This window comes from Echeneis naucrates, chromosome 8 (assembly GCF_900963305.1).
Source record: "Echeneis naucrates chromosome 8, fEcheNa1.1, whole genome shotgun sequence".
Classification (NCBI taxonomy): Eukaryota; Metazoa; Chordata; class Actinopteri; order Carangiformes; family Echeneidae; genus Echeneis; species Echeneis naucrates.
The window spans coordinates 8,023,585-8,041,772 of record NC_042518.1 but is presented as its reverse complement, the minus strand read 5'-3'; the positions used below and the strand labels follow the sequence as shown (position 1 = coordinate 8,041,772).

At 44.0% G+C, this 18,188-nt stretch overlaps 3 protein-coding genes across 4 annotated transcripts in view; 2 read left to right on the top strand and 1 right to left on the bottom strand.

Annotated features, from left to right (window-relative positions):
- Nucleotides 1-7,495, top strand: part of crebbpb (CREB binding lysine acetyltransferase b) — a 29,894-nt gene extending 22,399 nt beyond the window's left edge. Inside the window, exons 21-31 of one of the 2 annotated variants that reach the window (XM_029507705.1) lie at nt 83-139; nt 277-354; nt 496-563; nt 676-826; nt 1,135-1,281; nt 1,382-1,495; nt 1,616-1,781; nt 2,899-3,066; nt 3,302-3,463; nt 3,765-4,046; nt 4,146-7,495. In XM_029507705.1, the coding sequence (XP_029363565.1) occupies nt 83-139; nt 277-354; nt 496-563; nt 676-826; nt 1,135-1,281; nt 1,382-1,495; nt 1,616-1,781; nt 2,899-3,066; nt 3,302-3,463; nt 3,765-4,046; nt 4,146-6,479 (3,727 nt within the window). In that variant the 3' untranslated portion in view covers nt 6,480-7,495. The remainder of the gene's footprint in view (nt 1-82; nt 140-276; nt 355-495; nt 564-675; nt 827-1,134; nt 1,282-1,381; nt 1,496-1,615; nt 1,782-2,898; nt 3,067-3,301; nt 3,464-3,764; nt 4,047-4,145) is intronic. The other variant, XM_029507707.1, reaches the window with a different exon arrangement.
- A 493-nt stretch (nt 7,496-7,988) lies between these two features.
- On the top strand, nt 7,989-14,343 carry trap1 (TNF receptor-associated protein 1). The gene is made up of 18 exons (XM_029507985.1): nt 7,989-8,192; nt 8,741-8,911; nt 9,012-9,094; nt 9,189-9,329; nt 9,710-9,781; nt 9,940-10,100; nt 10,268-10,377; nt 10,460-10,533; nt 10,649-10,804; nt 11,031-11,151; nt 11,238-11,307; nt 11,466-11,613; nt 11,705-11,890; nt 11,974-12,112; nt 12,200-12,285; nt 12,425-12,570; nt 12,658-12,730; nt 13,493-14,343. Exons 1-18 carry the CDS (start codon nt 8,072-8,074, stop codon nt 13,592-13,594), a joined length of 2,160 nt encoding a protein of 719 aa, XP_029363845.1. The 5' UTR covers nt 7,989-8,071; the 3' UTR covers nt 13,595-14,343.
- A 55-nt stretch (nt 14,344-14,398) lies between these two features.
- On the bottom strand, nt 14,399-18,137 carry LOC115047194 (MAPK regulated corepressor interacting protein 2-like). Its single transcript, XM_029507986.1, has 5 exons — nt 17,729-18,137; nt 17,558-17,627; nt 17,002-17,141; nt 15,629-15,730; nt 14,399-14,716 (listed from the first exon to the last, which is right to left on the bottom strand). The coding sequence occupies exons 1-5, from the start codon at nt 17,778-17,780 to the stop codon at nt 14,646-14,648; spliced, it is 435 nt and encodes a 144-aa protein (XP_029363846.1). The 5' UTR covers nt 17,781-18,137; the 3' UTR covers nt 14,399-14,645.
- Nucleotides 18,138-18,188: the final 51 nt, after the last annotated feature.

Genomic DNA, 18,188 nt, shown 5'->3' with positions numbered 1-18,188 from the left:
TCTTTACTTATTCTGCGGAGAGGACCTTAAAACACTGGAGCCTACATGAACCTGGTTGTCTCTCTATGTCTCTTTCATGCAGCATGATATTAAAAGATCAGTTTGAAAAGAAGAAAAACGACATGTTGGACCCTGAACCGTGAGTACTGTCTGCCCCGTAACTTTAGTACAATTCTTTTTTTTTTTTCTTTTTTTTTTTTTTTTAATTGGGCAGTGAAGCCTCTTCACTAGTTTTTACAAGGCAAGCACAGAAAAAGTGAATGTTCGTCCTTGCAGGTTCGTTGAATGTAAAGACTGTGGACGAAAGATGCATCAGATCTGCGCCCTGCACTATGAAGTCATTTGGCCATCAGGGTAAGTCTGACTGTGGCTGCAGGCCAACCACTTATTCAGTCAGGCATATAAAATCCATGTCTGACTTAAGCACAATTCTTGTTAGCAGGATTTATTAATTGTGTGGTCACACTGAAGAACATTTCGATCTTTCATTTACAGCTTTATCTGTGACAACTGTCAGAAGAAGTCTGGCAAAACAAGAAAGGAAAACAAGTTTTCAGCCAGACGTAAGTTTCTTTTAATAGTAAAACAAAAGTACCATTTAATATAATTTTCATTTAGTTAAATTCTGGAGAAGATGCTTAAAAATTAATCTCATCTGCGTTTGTGCTTGTAAAGGGTTGCAGTCTACAAGGTTGGGGACATACATTGAGGATCGAGTGAATAAGTACTTGAAAAGGCAGAACCACCCAGAAGCTGGTGAGGTCTTTGTGCGAGTGGTGGCCAGCTCAGACAAAACTGTGGAGGTTAAGCCTGGCATGAAATCTAGGTAAGTTTCTTACCTACTGATATGTGGACATATCTGCCACTGGAATTCTGTAAACACACTGAAAATGTACCCTGCAGTTTTCTGGCTCAGTCTATCAGTTGAAGCACAAGAGTGTATAAGTTTAAATATATGAATCTCTATATGAACTCTAGTACCACAAACTATTCAAGAAATAGCAGACTGAAAATGAGTAATTGACAGATTTGTTAAAAAAAAAAAAAAGTGTGTGGGGGAGGGGTGCATTTTACAAGTGAACTCTCTGTCCAAATGCTGTTTATAACTTTTCTTGTGGTACTCTGTTTTTACAGGTTTGTGGACTCAGGAGAGATGGTTGAGAGCTTCCCTTACAGAACCAAAGCACTTTTTGCATTTGAGGAAATAGACGGAGTAGACGTTTGTTTCTTCGGCATGCATGTCCAGGAGTACGGGTCAGAGTGCCCCTTTCCGAATACCAGGTAAAACCAATGCAAAGATAATAAAAATATATTTATTTTCTGACAGTTTAATTTGTTTTGTACACATTTGTCTTGAATTTAATCTATGTTTGCCTTTCAGACGGGTTTACATCTCGTACCTTGACAGTATTCACTTCTTCAGACCACGTATGCTAAGGACTGCAGTGTACCATGAAATTTTAATAGGCTACCTGGAGTATGTGAAGAAACTGGGGTATGAGAACACTAACTTTACACTGTTTACTATGTAACAATTTTCCTGTTCATACAAGTAAATAAAATAATGTGTGGCTGCTGCAAGTGCAAAAGGACTGACAACTTGCATCCTGCCCAGATATGTGATGGGTCACATCTGGGCCTGCCCACCCAGTGAGGGAGATGACTACATTTTCCACTGCCACCCTCCCGACCAGAAGATCCCCAAACCTAAGAGGCTTCAAGAATGGTACAGAAAGATGTTGGACAAGGCCTTTGCTGAAAGAATCATACACGATTACAAGGTCAGAAAATGCTCACAAAAATGTCATATTTTGAGAATATAGGAAAACGAGTCTCAAGATTTTGTGAATTTATACTTAACTTCACCAGATGTAGCTGTATAGTCAGTAAACCAATGTGCCATCTGTTGTGAATAAATGCAGTCAGATGTCATGCCATATTTACTACAAGACCTTTACAACATTAGAGTGAGACGTGCTGATGCTACCTGTACTTAACAGTTGAGCAGTGAGATGGCCATGGGTGGGAAGGAGAATTTATATCTGTTTATTTTGGCTAATGGTTGTTTCAAATGGGAACCAGAAGGAAGGAACTTAAATTTTAGGTACAAGGGAGTTCTGCCATACGAGATGGAGTCAGCCTTCTTTAAAAGCTGTTTTCAATCAAGGTCTGACAGAGTATTCTGTTGTGTACCAATGGTTTTGCTGCTGACTTTTGTTAGTGAGTTTTTTCTGTTTGAGTTTAAGGGATCTGTAACAACAAATAAAATCAAAAGTAAAAACAGACTCAATAAAAAATTTGTAAAATAAGGTCATCAAAGACTTGTAGACATGGAACTTGGCTAACTTCCTTGAACAAAATAGTCACCGTTGGCTTTTCTTGAACAACATGTTAGTATTCAAATGTCAGCTTGTTATCAGTTATAATTCCCAAGTACTTTGAACTTCAGTCATTTCAACTTGACCATTTACTGTAGCAGGTATGTTTTAGCACCAGGTTGTAGGAGCAGGCTGGTGGCTATATTCGTTTATTTCGAAGGTGAAAAGTAATGAGTTCTATTTTCTATTTCTATTTATGTGTATTACTGTTTAATTTATGTTCTTTTAATGTTGTATTCACAGAGAAATCACATCTGAATGAGAAAGATAAATACAAATTTGATTTATATAAATATAAATAATATAAACATGTTTGGGTGTGTAAATATATTTATATACAATTTGTTGTGCTAATATTCACAAGTATGCACAAGTAGGATTTGTGTTTCTGTAATGTTAAATTCATTAGCAAAACCATTTCACATTTAAATTTGTCTTTCAAAAGCCATTAAAGTCAACGTCCCCATTAGAAACTGTAGAACTTTATAATCTGAAGGAAATCCTTTGTGTCTGTGCTTAGGACATTTTCAAGCAGGCAACAGAAGACAGGCTGACCAGTGCCTACGAGTTGCCGTACTTTGAGGGTGACTTCTGGCCCAATGTGCTGGAGGAGAGCATCAAAGAGCTGGAGCAAGAGGAGGAGGAGAGGAAGAAGGAGGAGAATACAGCCTCTTCTGAGACAACAGAGGTGTGCTAGATATATAGATATTTTGAATGATGACTTAGAAAAAGGAATGACAAAATCAACAGCCTGTTCTAAAGCTTCTGTCACCCTAGATTTTATCATACTCAAAGTTCTTGTCATATAAAAGCTTTCAGTGGTCATTGAGGCATTGTATAACCACTCAGCTTAATTGCATAACTTCATCTTGCCTGTTGTGCAATATTCTCTAGCTTGAACATTCATGTCCATCTATTTCAAGGGAGCCCACACTGACAGCAAGAATGCCAAAAAGAAGAACAACAAGAAAACCAACAAAAACAAGAGCAGCATCAGCCGAGCCAATAAGAAAAAGCCAGGGATGCCGAATGTAGCCAATGATTTGTCCCAGAAGCTCTACGCCACCATGGAGAAGCATAAGGAGGTGGGAAACCCTACCAACTGTAACAGGAGCAGTCTTTTTTCTGGCTGTCATTAAACAAAATTGCTTCACATGCAATAGCTGCTGCAATTGAGCTTTTTAAACACTTGTATTTTCATACCAACCTGGTAGGTTGTCACAATTGTTACACAGTTGTACTAAGAGGTTTTTTACATGGTATACAAACACACAATAGGGTCAGTTGTCTTTACAAAGAAACTCAGATGCTGAAATAGACTGAGAGCTGAGAAATTTAGTCTGTATTTTGAGCTTACCCGCTGTTTCCCTTTGTTTCTGTTGCCAGGTATTTTTTGTTATCCACCTCCATGCCGGGCCAGTCATCAACACCCTGCCACCCATAATGGATCCTGACCCACTGTTGACCTGTGACCTAATGGATGGCCGTGATGCCTTTCTGACTCTGGCCAGAGACAAGCATTGGGAGTTCAGCTCTCTGAGAAGATGCAAATGGAGCACCATGTGCATGTTGGTGGAGCTGCACAACCAGGGCCAGGACCGCTTTGTGTACACTTGCAATGAGTGCAAGCACCACGTGGAGACTCGCTGGCACTGTACTGTCTGTGAGGTAAGACATAGTGGCAATTAACAAAATCTTTTGGGTGTAAATATCTCAGTCTTCATCTTAAATCTTTAAACCATCTAATTTTTTTTTGCTTGTTATCAGGACTATGACCTATGCATTAACTGCTACAACACTAAGGGACATGAGCACCAGATGGTGAAGTGGGGTCTTGGTATAGATGACGACAGCAACAGTCAAGGTGGAGAGGCCTCCAAGAGCCCTCAGGAGAGCCGACGTCTCAGCATCCAGCGCTGCATCCAGTCCCTGGTCCATGCCTGTCAATGCCGCAATGCAAACTGCTCTCTACCTTCCTGCCAGAAGATGAAGAGGGTGGTTCAGCACACCAAGGGCTGCAAGCGCAAGACCAATGGTGGCTGCCCAGTTTGCAAGCAGCTTATTGCGCTATGTTGTTATCATGCCAAGCACTGTCAGGAAAACAAGTGTCCTGTTCCCTTCTGTCTCAACATCAAGCACAAACTCCGTCAGCAGCAGCTCCAGCACAGGCTCCAGCAGGCTCAAATGATGCGCCGCAGAATGGCCACCATGGCCGGAAGGGGTATGCCCATGCCATCCCCACCTACCTCAGCAGCTCCTGACACCCCTAACTCTGTGCAGCAGCCTAATACGCCCCAGACCCCTCAGCCCATACCCAACCAGCCTCAACAAAAGCAGCAACCACCAAATCCTGCCAATATTGCCCCAGGCTTCCCCAACAATGGCCGCAGCAGCCAGCCCCCAACACCAGTCCCACAGGGCAAGCCAGGGCCTCAGTCATCCCCTCTCCATCAGCAGCAGTCACCTCTGCCACACCAACAGCAGCCTCAGCCCCCACCGCAGCAGCAGCAGCAGCAACAACAACAACAACAGCAACAGCAACCACTGCTGGCAGCCCTGAAGGTAGCCAGACAGATTGAGATGGCAGCCAAGGTGGTGCAGCAGCAGCAGCAGCAGCAACAGCAGCAGCAGCAAAATTACGCCATGAATGGGATGCCCATGAACCACCCACGAATGATGGGGCCCATGCAGGGTCAAATGCAGATGATGCAGGGGCCACGAGGGCCCCAGATGATGCAGGCTATGCAGCAGGGCCAGTGGGGTCCAGGGATGCAGAATCCCATGCAGAATCCCCAGGGACCTCAGCAGCAGGTCCCTCAACAAGGCCCCATGGCCCCTCAGCAGGCTCAGGGAACCCCCATGCCCCAACAAGGCCAAATCATGCAGCGACCCATGTTGCCTCAGCAACAGGGTCTCCAAATGTCTGGGGTCATGCCTCCCCAGGGGCCCTCACAGCAGGGCATGACACCCCAACAGCAAAACATGCCACGCGGCATGTCCGGTAACATTGCTCCGAGTGCCCTACAGGACTTGCTGCGCACCCTTAAATCTCCAAGCTCCCCCCAACAGCAACAGCAGGTCCTCAACATCCTTAAGTCAAACCCCCATCTCATGGCTGCCTTCATTAAACAGAGGACAGCGAAGTACCAGGCCAACCAGCCACAGCAACAGCAACAGCCCCAGCAGCAGAGCCCTCAGGCCATGCTGGGGTCCCAGGCAGGGATGCAGGCCATGGCAGCCATGGCAAACCAGGTGCAGAGACCAGGGATGCCGCCTCAGCAGCAGCCTCCTCAGCAGGCAGGGCCTCAAGGCATGGCACCCTTGGGCCCTCAAGGCCAAATGATGAATGCTGCTCAGAATGGCAATCAGCAGCTGTTTCGCAGACAGCAGCTGCTCAGGATGCAGCAGATGCAGCAGGCGCAGCAGCAGCAGCAGCAGCAGCAGCAGCAGCAGCAGGGAGGCATGCCTCAGGGCCACGCTCAATTCCCCCAACAGCAGCCAGGGCCAGCGAGTTACTCCCAGCTTCGTATGCAGCAGCAAATGGCTATGCAAGGAAGTGGGGGGCCCATGGGCCAGCTCCCTCCCACATCACAAATGGGCCAACCTGGAATGGGCATGGACGGGCCCCAGATCCTCCAGCAGCGCATGCTACAGCAGCAACAGCTCCTGAAGCAGCAGATGGGCTCCCCAGCACAGGCTAATTCAATGAGTCCACAGCCCCACATGCTCCAAGGCCAAGGCCAGGGAGGAGCTCACTTACCTGGCCAGACAATGGCAAACACCCTGGGAAACCAAGTACGCTCCCCAGCCCCAGTGCAGTCACCTCGTCCACCTTCGCAGCAGCCCCCGCATTCCAGTCCCTCCCCACGGATACAACCCCAGCCCTCACCCCAGCATGGTGCCCTCCACTCCAGCTCTCCTCACCCCGGCCTTGGAGGCCCCATGTCTGGCTCCATGGAGCAAGGGCACATGGGAACACCAGAGCAGAGTGCCATGCTTCCACAACTTAACACACCAAACCGAGGGGGGTTAAGTAATGACATGGGTATGGCAGGTGATACGACTGGAGACACGCTAGAGAAATTTGTTGAAGGATTGTAGCATTTCATGACAGAAGAAAGGCCTTGTTCTGTTTTCAGCTGAGAAATTTTTTTGTACTTGCTGATGTAAAAAGCTAAAAGAAATACAAACAAATGAGTCATATGAGGCCTACAGACTGTGAACTTTCCTTAAACCAAGGGACTGCTTTTTCTTCCAACACAGAGTGATTTAATAATTGCTGTTGAAAAGAAAACAAAGAATATATTTTTGGTTCAGGCCAGCCATGCAAGATTTTGCCCTGGTCTTTGTGTTGTTTTAATTTGTTTTTCATTTGTTATGCTCTGGTAATGACTTTTTAAAAAAACTTCTCAAAACAAACAAAAAAAAAATCTCTTTATTATTCATTTTTTTTCTTTTTTCTTTTTTTTTTTTTTTTTGTACCTTTGCAAATTAATATCGTATTTGTGTTGAGAAGACTGTAAAATTATTTGTCTGGGAATTTTTTTGCCAGGTTTCACCTCTTGCTCAGTTTCTCTGTTCCTGGCTAATTTATTCTAATATGCCATTTTTCAAAAGGACTGCCTTTGGGAAAGCCTTAATTTCTTTCCCGTTTGCAGAGTCTATGGGAGATTAATGTATTTGTATAGATCTAGGAACTATTGCACACACCCATACACAACATGCAGGTTTAAGACAAATCTGCATTGAAGCTTGTTAATGTTCACAGGTGCCAGAATGTTCTTTTTACTGGCCTGGGCCCAGTATTTGTCTTGCAGATGTTTAAAAAAAATCGCTTTGTCTCTCCTTCAGTCTAAAGAAATTCTCATTAAGTACTGAACCTCTTTTTTGCCTGTGGTGGGAAATTAACTTGTTTGACTGCTGATTTGTATTCAGAGGGTTTTGCGCATCATTTTCTCTCTTGCATTAAACTTGAATTGATGAACTGTTCTCTAATGTAAATCATGCAGCTAGACAGTACTGTAAATATGCAGAAAATAAGAATGAAATCACTGTACAAAATGGTTCAAATGGCTCATTTCGTACTTATATAACATATTGTTAAATAAACCTGTGTGCCACAGACTCTGCTTCCATTTTCCTGTATGTTTAATTAACCTTAAAAATAGAAATAAGAAATTGTGTGAACATGAAGAGATTTAGTGCAGGCATTATGTAAATTGGAACACACTCAGTATTGAGAGGCTGGAGCCATCAAATATTTAGAACTTTTGAAATCTGAAAAAAAGATGCATGTTATAGCAAACGTGCTTTAGCTCTTATCAGTGTCAACATGACAGACTTTCACCATTAAGTTTGCAAATTGTACAGAATGTGAGGTGATCACTATGACCTTGAAGGGTAAATTAAGGTAGGAATTAAAATGATTGATTAAAAAAATACATAGAAAAGGTTCGTGACGTTGTTCCTATAAAACACTGCTATAAAATGATGCAGAAGAAAATAGTTAATAGGATGCAATTTCTCAAATCAATAATGGAACAGTAATTTTTTTTTCAGGCAGCGCAAAGACAGGCCGCTCTGACGTCATCACTGGGCACGGGGTCCTGTCTGACAGCTCAGAGCGTGTGTCCCCTGAAGCGGTCGTCCTGCCGTCTCCTCTGGACTCCTGATCCGCCACCCGCTCCGCCATCATGTCCCGCTGTCTCTCTCTGGTCCGGTACGTCCTCGGCACCTCCCGGTGCACCAGCTCGCGCCTAGTGACGTGTGCGCGAGGGCTCGGCAGCACGACTGTCTCGCGCTCCTCGACTGCAGGTAAGCGTTAGCCTCAATAGCTCGCCTGAGCAGCAACAGAATCGTTGGGTGAGCTCTGTGGTGGAAAAACGTTTCCTTAAGCTGCAGCCAAAATTAAGTCAATGCTTTGTTTCAAAACAATCTTGTGAAACCAAACTGTGGACTGAGCTAACAATGTTTTTGCATTTCTTCGCACAGAAACAGACGCATGTATGGTTTACTGTGGGGGGTTGTACAGCATTGCCTGATACAACTTATAATAACTTATAAAACACTGTTTTCTTAATTATAAAAACACGAAAAACGGAAAATTCTGTAGGACTGTTTCTCCAGACATCTGACCTTAGTCGAAAATTATATAGCCGTATATACTCACACACTTACTTAAAGGTAGCTTAGTTTGATTACCCAGATCATTGATGAATAATGCTATCCGTAAAAATGGATGCAGCAAGTTGTAATCGTCCCACCTATAACAGATATAGGTCCTGAAAATCAAATAATGAATGCCAAAAACAAGTTGAAAATTGTTGTGTAACGCAGCTCCAACGTCTTCCTCGTCTTTTCAGACTTACAGGTTAGACAGCAGCAGAAGTGGAGCTGTCGGCCCAGAGTGTGGAGCGCTCAGCGGTCCTGCCTCAACTTATGCCAGCAGACATATTACAGCACCCAGGAGGCTGAGAAAGAGCCAGAGGAAGAGCCCCTGCACACCATCATCAGCGACACAGAGTCTGTGCAAGGTGCTGGAGAGACTAGCGATATCTGCTGTTGACACCTGTTGCTTGCAGATAATTGTTTCTTTGACATATGATCTGCTTTTTCTACCCCCGATTTTACCAGGCAGCCTCTCCAAACATGAATTTCAGGCAGAAACAAAAAAGTTGCTGGACATCGTTGCCCGGTCCCTGTACTCAGAGAAAGAGGTGAGAAGGTTTGTGTTGGAAAGGAGAGGAACCTATGATGTACCTGTAACTGCTGTTCTTTGACTGATGCCCTGCCTCCTCCTCATCCCACTAGGTGTTCATCAGGGAGCTGATCTCTAATGGTAGTGATGCTCTGGAGAAACTGCGTCACAAACTGATCACAGCAGGAGGTGAAACTGCTCCAATGGAGATCCACCTCCAGACTGACACTGCCAAGGGCACCTTCACCATCCAGGTACACTCATATCTGTGGAAGACGCTCAGTGTCTACTTGTGTTTCACATGAGCAGAGTTGTTGATTTGCACTAATCTTGCTCCACTACCTCCCTTGACCCTGACGTATAAGTGGGTGAAATTGAAATGATGTATTATGTTTACAATTTTTAAATTTGGCTCTGGAGAGCTGCAATTACAAAGTCATCTTAAAGTTTTATTTCTGTTGTTAATCCTCTGCTGCCAAATAAAGATGTCCTCGTGGTATAAAGGAAGTAAATGTAGTCTACTACAACCATCTTAATCATATAGTTTCTTGGTCTGTTTTTGAGCAGGATTGCCACCAATTTTGAACAAAAATAGAAAATCTGTCTTTTTTTGGAATCGCTCTGCTCTTAACAGGACACTGGAGTGGGAATGAACCAAGAGGAGTTGGTGGCCAACCTAGGAACCATCGCCCGCTCTGGTTCCAAGGTGACTGTTATAGATCCTCCTGCATTTGTTGTGATATGTAATGTTTGCATGTTCAGATTTAAACTTCATGTTTACATTGAGTTCATGGCTGTATATATCACACATGTCCTGCTGATGAGGCCTTCTGTCAAACTAATCATCTCCTCTCCAAACTACAGGCATTTTTGGATGCTTTGCAGAACCAGGCGGAAGCCAGCAGCACCATCATTGGTCAGTTTGGGGTTGGATTCTACTCTGCCTTCATGGTGGCTGACCGCGTAGACGTGTACTCCCGCTCTGCTGAACCTGGTGCACCTGGATACAAGTGGTCCTCAGATGGGTAAGAACAACAGAAGGAAGTGTTTAATTTCAGCATCAAGAGGAGGAAAAGAAATATCCTGGGCATGATGCTGTTGCACAGCAAAACAACACCTGCATGTATACAAAATTGAAATGAGTATCATCAAATGTAATCCTCCCGCGTTTCCTGTCATCATCATCTCCCAGGTCTGGAATTTTTGAAATCGCTGAAGCCAGTGGTGTTCAACAAGGGACAAAGATCGTGCTGCACCTCAAGGACGACTGCAAGGAGTTTTCCTCTGAAGACAGAGTTAAAGGTAAGATTCCAGACAAACCACATGCAGCATATTCATTACTCCAGTTCCCATGCTGATAAAAACGGTCGTGCATCCCTTTCAGAGATTGTAACAAAGTACAGCAACTTTGTGAGCTTCCCCATCTTCTTGAATGGACGGAGGCTCAACACTCTACAGGTGAGCTATTGATTCAAGAAGCATATGTCCGTTAACATTCATCATCTGGTTTAGGGTTTCTGTTTTACAACATACATCGTATAGAATAGAGTAGAATAAATGTGTTTCCTTTCAGGCCTTGTGGATGATGGAGCCCAAGGAGATCAGTGACTGGCAGCATGAGGAGTTCTACCGCTATATCGCCCAGGCCTACGATAAACCTCGCTACACACTGCACTACCGTGCTGATGCCCCACTCAACATCCGAACCATCTTCTACATTCCTGATGCAGTGAGGAGCTCAGACTTTGTGAAAATCTTACAATTTAAAGAGAATGTTACTCTTTAACATTTGGAGGTCAAACCAGCAGACTAACAAGCCCTTAAATAATACAAACCTTGGTTTGAATTATTTAATGTTCATTGCATTGAAGTATGTTTTTTTTTTTTTTTTTTTTTTCAGTGTTTTGGATTTATTCAAATTGATGTATAATATTGAAGAATTTATGCTTCAACAGAAGCCGAGCATGTTTGATGTGAGCAGGGAGATGGGCTCCAGTGTGGCTCTGTACTGCAGGAAGGTCCTGATCCAGACCAAGGCGACTGACATCCTGCCCAAGTGGCTGCGCTTCCTCCGAGGTCAGGATCCTCTGGGCCTACTTGCCCATTTCTGTGCTTGATTCTTATTGCATGGAGGAACGAATGCTGTTCATTTTTTAATGCAGGTGTGGTGGACAGTGAGGACATCCCCCTGAATCTGAGCAGGGAGCTGCTGCAAGAAAGCGCCCTCATCAGGTATAATGCAAGTATTACAGCTAGTTTTCTTTAAGATTAACATCACTTTTTTCAAAACATATAAAATTCAAATTCATTGCTGCGATTTCTCCAGCTACTCCAGCACTGCTGTTCTAGCACATCCCTTTTTTTTCCACTGGTCTTCTTCCCGGTTTCAGGAAGCTCCGGGATGTCTTGCAGCAGAGGGTTATCCGCTTCCTGCTGGATCAGAGCAAGAAAGACCCAGAGAAGTACAACAAGTTCTTTGAGGACTATGGCCTCTTCATGAGGGAGGGAATTGTCACCACCCAAGAACAAGATGTCAAGGTGACAAAATATTTGGTTTTTGAAAGGAAAAGTTTGAGACCACCCTTGAAGTGTCTGGAGGTACAGTCTCCCTCTGTGTTTTTCTGTACAGGAGGATATTGCAAAGCTGTTGAGGTTTGAGTCGTCTGCTCTCCCAGTGGGCCAACAGACCAATCTAATGGAGTATGCCTCTCGAATGAAGGCAGGCACTCGCAACATCTACTACCTGTGCGCCCCCAACCGCCACCTTGCAGAGCACTCGCCTTACTACGAGGCCATGAAACAGAAAGACATGGAGGTAAGAGGCTGACATCACTGGCAGCAATAAAATGATGTTGGTTTTTGGCTTTTAAGGGTTCTCTTCTCTCTGCTTGTGTGCAGGTGCTGTTCTGCTACGAGCAGTTTGACGAGCTGACACTGCTCCACCTCCGGGAGTTTGATAAAAAGAAGCTGATATCAGTGGAGACGGACATTGTGGTGGATCACTACAAGGAGGAAAAGTTTGAGGACAGTAAACCAGGTCTGGTTCCTTCTCATCTCAGGTTCTAGTTGTAGCAACCCACTTCTGCCTCACACTTAACACTTATTTTGCCTCTGTTATCTGCAGCCTCTGAGCGTCTGACGCAGGAGCAGGCTGATGACCTCATGGCCTGGATGAGGAACGCTCTGGGTCCCCGAGTCACCAACATCAAGGTAAATACAATTTGTGATTCTAAATTTTATAGTGTGCTTTCAAGTTGTTGAACTTCTCCCACTTTTAAGCTCATCCGAATTGTCTTGACAATCCCTTATACAATGTGCTGTGTAATGCGTTTTCTCCCTGATCCCCCAGCTCACTCCTCGTCTGGACACCCACCCAGCTATGATCACAGTGCTCGAAATGGGTGCTGCACGCCATTTCCTTCGCACCCAGCAGCTTGCCCGCACCGCTGAGGAGAGAGCTCAGATACTGCAGCCCACACTTGAGATCAATGCTGGGTAAGAGATGGATGACTTTTAGTAACAGATAAAACTGTTGGAACAACTTTAAATAATGAGGGTTCTATGTCCATCTATCACTGGCAGACACGATCTGATCAAGAAGCTGCATGCACTGAAAGACACAGACTCTGAACTGGCTGGACTGCTACTGGAGCAGGTATTGTTGGTAGAAACTCAAGCCTTCCTCAGTATTTTCCTGTTGTCTTTTACATTTCCTACAGCTAAAATCTACACAGTTTAACCACATCCCAATGTGCTAGTCCAACAATACAATGTTAACTGCACAAAAACCACAAAGAAAAGGACACAGAAATACGCTACAATTACACAAAAGAAGACTCCCTGCCTTGCCTTAATTATAGTAACCTATAATTAAGAATAAGTGTGCCATAATGCTGTGGACTCAAAGTGTGTAAAGTGTTCTCTTCTTTCACAGAAATATATTTTTCAGTCACTTCCATTGTTTGTTTGTTTTTTTTCACTGAGCCACTTGCAGTGCATTTTATTTCAAGTTGCTTCATTTCATGGTTGACTTTTAATGTGAAACATCTGCAGGAATAACAAAGTTTAATAGACTTAAATTAGTGAAGGTGATTGGAGTGAATACTTGTGCAGAGAAACTCAGTGGCTGATTAGTCTGTGACTGTGTTGTATTGAGGGAATCTGAGCCTTTTTTCTTGTGTGCTGGTTGGTTCTGTCTTCAGGGCCTGCTTTCTTTGAAAATATAAAAGAATGCATTTGTTCAATTGATCTATGTTTGTACAGAATCATAGTGGATAAAACGGAATATTACAGAATTAGATATTTAAGTTCTGGTAACTGTATCAACGTCTGGATGTTTTTATCCTTTTAAAGAGATTGCTATTCGCTGTGTATAAGGGCAGATCTAACCATTTATGGTTTTGTCTGTATTTTTCAGATTTATGATAACGCCATGATCACAGCAGGCCTGAATGATGATCCCCGACCGATGATTTCCCGCTTGAACGATCTACTGACTAAAGCTTTGGGGAAGCACTGAGAGCCACATGCAGACATGAACTTGGCTTTGATGATTGAAGCATTTTACAGCAGCTGGAGGGCCCACAGAGGTTCTACATAGCACCACAGGCCTTATGTGAAGCCCTAAAAAACTGCATCTCTTCCCCTCTAGCACACATCATTCCCCCCCCGGAGGAAAGTACATACAGGCTGGAGAAAGATGAACTGCCAGCAGCGTCTGAGAGATCTTTTTGTTCATCTATTCCATCAAGAGTTCCAAATTCTTTTGATATCATTTCAAAGATTGGAAACAGGACGTCTTTGGCTTCTGTAACTACAATGGAAAAACATGGCGACATTGTCACCTGGTTTTAAGACCAGTAACAATGACACCTACGTCATGAAGTGTGGCTGAATCTGGTTTCTTGAATCACCTTTCAAAACCCTTTTTAAAGGTCACGAATATCAACAGCTTCGTGTTCTAGCCGTTATACTAAAGTTATAAGTGCAAGTCATTTAGAAATACAAGACATCATACTACTGACTACTGAAGAGATGTTTTCAGCCTTTTTTTTTTTTTCTCTCCACACTTACTATTCCCAGTTTGTTTGGTAGACGCTTAATATCGTACCTGTGGCAAAACTAAATACAGATGAATTGCAAATGTGACCTGTAGACTGTCAGGGGGTCAAATGTGGATTCTTCACAGGTTCCATTTGTTTCATGTACCTTACCTACCTGTGTTATTACCAATGTACTGTGGCAATTAAAAAAAAAGATGCCAATTGAGATTTCTTTGAAAAGACAATTTTACTGAATTTCAAAATGGCATGTCATCTGTTTCCAGAGAAGACCTCACCCCTCAGTGTACCGTCTGTGGCAGTAGTGTCAGATGGGTTGGTTTAAAAGGTTTAGAGTTCAAGCGAGGTGATTCTCATGTCAGCGTCCCAGCGCTGTCCATCCATTTGAATCACATCAGAGCTCTTTGACCCGTCACACCTGCTGCTCGGGTATTCTCTTCCCGGTGAGCCGTTCTGCCTCAGGTCTCACCTCCTGACTGCCGCTCAAGATACATAAATCCCACGAGATTGTCAGGACAGCTTGTCTATGTTGGCTAGGAAGCGCTGGGCCCACCATTCATCCAGGTCAATAGGCACAAAGTCTAGAAAGGAAAAATTCATTAATTTGGATGAAATATGGAACAGAATTTCAGATAGTGGGAGCTAAAAATGAGCAAGAAATGAATCTGGTTGAAGCGACATACATTATAAAATCTGCATCTCATCACAAACGGCGGGAAGTGGCTCGCATTATACATTAATATTAGCAGGAGCCAACTCTGACTCATCCAAATCAAGGATGGTTGATTTGGGCGGTTTGCACCAAGTTTGGTAATGAACCCAAATAGAAAACAATTGCGAATATTTTCTCAATGAATCACACAAAGTTGAAGCACAACAAAAAAGAAGAAATAGTCGTTTAAAGAAGCTACAGTCATCGTGGAGCTTTATGTTTAAACCTATTAGGTGCCATCAGACAGTTGCAGATGCTCGCTGCCCTCTTGCAGTTATTACCACGATTATTATTATTATACATTCTACTTGTCACTTGATAAAGTTTGTTGTTGACACTGATATACATGAAATAATAGCTTTAAACCAGAATTTACACAGTCCTGTCAGCTTGGATGGCATGGAAACTGATGATGAAACTTGAATTAGTATTTCTAAACGTGTCAGCAGAGTTTGACCTAATTTGGACAATGAGAAGAGACGTCTGCTACTGTCCTCCTAGCTGGAAGGATCAGAGACAGCTCCATTAAGCCTCGCAGGGCTGGCAGTCATAAAGCAATACAACCTGCTGTCCAAGTAAGACTAGCTAGAAGGACTGAGCAACAGAAAAGTCTTAGACAAGCGTATAAAGAGTCCAATAATTTTTTAATGATTGTAACCGGATTATTTGCCTTTAAAAACTGACTTCTTTACTTGATCATCTTGTTTAGTTCAGCCTTAGAATAAACAATTAAAACCTGAAAACAAACATGATATACAACATGTCAGGGCTCTGTACTCACTCTCCATGTGGGTGCTGGGGCTGGCTTCCTTATAGTGGACTGCTCCCCAGTGTTCCTGCTCTGACCCCTGGCTGGTCTGCTGCTCCACCACCTCCTGCCAGGCTGAAAACACAGCTCAAGTCAGACCACCATCAACTTACACCTACAACCTACAGCAGGTCCATTATGGCCGATTTCCCACCGCAGGAACTTAATGGGAAAGGAGAACTTCCTGGGCAGCTGGGTTGTACCTTAGAATGAACATGTATAACATAGAACATATATAAGTGTGTGTGTGTGTGTGTGTGTGTGTGAGAGAGAGAGAGTAAACATTCAAACATGCTAATACGTCTATGGGAGTATTTTTTATTGGCTCAGGAACTTTGGGGGTGTGGCTTGCAGCTGAACATTTCCAATTGGTGGGATAACCACAGTGTTTAGTCTGTTCAAGTTTTAGGGAACTTATATAGTTATATTTAGATATATCTAAATACATATTTAGGTTTTTTTTTTTTTGGGGGGGGGGGGGGGGGGTTGCAAACCTGCGACTTAAGTAAACAAACTCGGAGCAATCAGCTGTGGCCTCCTTGGCCACCGTATCCAGTACTGAGTCAAGTCAACAGTTGGTGTAAAAGTCATGCAGCCTGCTGTCACACCCACAGTGTCACAACAGCAAAGTCCACAAGGGCACCTACTTCAAAAGACTCACACTCCTGGCACACGTCTGTGTTTCATATGGCGCAGCATGCGCAGGCAGTGTGTGTGAATATGTATGTTTGTATTTCTGAAACTCACATGGATGCATTTGTTTGCACAAAGAAATCTAGGTAGAGTTAAAGAGAGACTGAAGCCTGAGCAGGGGGCGGGGCTTCTTTGTGTCCTTGTCCGGGCTATGACAAGGTTACTGAAGCTGTTTGTGAGCTGCAGTGACTGAGTTTCAATGACAACATGAGCTTTGGCCAAATGAAGTCTCCTAGAGACTGAGGGAGTCTGTGAATGATCAAAAGAGCTTAACACATTTCAGAACTGGGTCACTGTGTAAAGTTTCACCCAGACACCCAAAAAAAAAAAAAACCTTCATCCTGTCAGGAGCTTTTGTTTCCTTTGCTCATAGAAGACAAGTCTCTCTGCCCGAGTGGCTGGGGGGTTTAAGCCAAGAAAAAGCAGTTTCTCTCAGGATGTGGGTGCCAGCATGGGTCATGGGGAGCATGTGGGTGTGAAGCGTTTCACTGCTGGTGCTCCTATCAGGGCTATCAGTGTCAGAGCAGCTGTGTGGGTGAGGTTTTGGGGGGTTGGGGGCTCTTATAAACATTTACAAAACAGCTATTGTGGGACTGGAGACAGTGGAGTAGGAGATTTTCCTGTATTTCCAGGCTATTAAGTTATTTCCTTACCCTCATAGACAAACTTGACGTTTTCCTCGTGTGCAATGGTGAGATTCTCTTCCTGGTGGTTGTCTGCTGGGAGAGCTGGAGCAGGGTGAGAGTACTTTTTACCATTCGGCCGGTTGAAAACTATCTTGGGTGCAGGAAGGCTGATGGGTATAAGGACAAAGACGAGCATGTCATAGATTTATCAAATCTAATTATCCAATAAGATTCCATAAATCTAATTTCCCAGGAGGACGTAAAAAGTGTCAGCCTTGGGGCTTTAAGTCAAGCAAGGTTGTTTGTGTCTGAGCCAGAGATTGCAACAGCTGAATGAAGGACCATGTGCCACCTTGCCTTCCCACAAGGTCAAACTCAAACAGGTTCAAAGGCATGAAAACAGCCGAGCAGGCAGAGTGAGCCACAGAGTGAAGGTGTATAATAAACCATTCATTCAAACACACTCGCTTTCCAAACTCAAGTCTGATCTGATATATCTGCAAACATGAGCCAAACTGTTGAAATGTCACAGAAAAGCCTCACAGACAGACACCCAAGAGCATCAGAGGCTTGTTCCACTTACCCAGGCAGACTCCAGGAAGTTTGTTTGTGCTTGAAATCGTTTATTTTGTTGTCCAGCTGCTGCGTGGGCCCTGAAAAAAAAAAAAAAGAAAAAAAAAGAGAAAGATACCATTTCACTTAAACAAAAAAATGTTCAGATGATTGTCTGATGGAAGTTGGTGCAGAGTCTCACCTGTGCGTCTCTGGGTGACCAGTTTGCTGGGACCTCTGGTTATTGTGTACATCGTGTGCAAGAAAAAAAGACGGCTGGAAAGTTGAAGTTTGGCACACTGGCGTCAGGAGAACAGTCCCAGATGGAGACAGAGGCAGGCGAGACAGGTGAGACAGGCCTTCTATGTAAAGGCACGCTAAGTTACACACATTCCTCCGGGACAGCAAAACAAAGTGTGTGATCCCTTCAGGGGATCAGACTGAATTCAGCTGCCAAACAGAAACTCCCGAGCAGACATGAGTCAAGAGACTGGACGAGCCAGGGCGCATCTCAGCCCGCTCTCCTTTTCCTTCCCCCCTGTCCCCTGTCGTCCCCTCTGTCTCCTGCCTTTTCCTCTGTCCCCTGTCTTCCCCTCTGCCTTTTCCTCTGTCCCCTGTCTTCCCCTCTGCCTTTTCCTCTGTCCCCTGTCTTCCCCTCTGCC

Coding starts and splice junctions, on each gene's coding strand:
- trap1 (XM_029507985.1), top strand. CDS start 8,072: ATGTCCCGCTGTCTCTCTCTGGTCCGGTACGTCCTCGGCACCTCCCGG. Junction 10,805..11,030: donor TCTTCTACATTCCTGATGCA/GTGAGGAGCTCA, acceptor ATGCTTCAACAG/AAGCCGAGCATGTTTGATGT. Junction 11,891..11,973: donor TGAAACAGAAAGACATGGAG/GTAAGAGGCTGA, acceptor GCTTGTGTGCAG/GTGCTGTTCTGCTACGAGCA.
- LOC115047194 (XM_029507986.1), bottom strand. CDS start 17,780: ATGTACACAATAACCAGAGGTCCCAGCAAACTGGTCACCCAGAGACGC. Junction 17,142..17,557: donor ACTTCCTGGAGTCTGCCTGG/GTAAGTGGAACA, acceptor TATACCCATCAG/CCTTCCTGCACCCAAGATAG. Junction 15,731..17,001: donor CGTCAAGTTTGTCTATGAGG/GTAAGGAAATAA, acceptor CTGTGTTTTCAG/CCTGGCAGGAGGTGGTGGAG.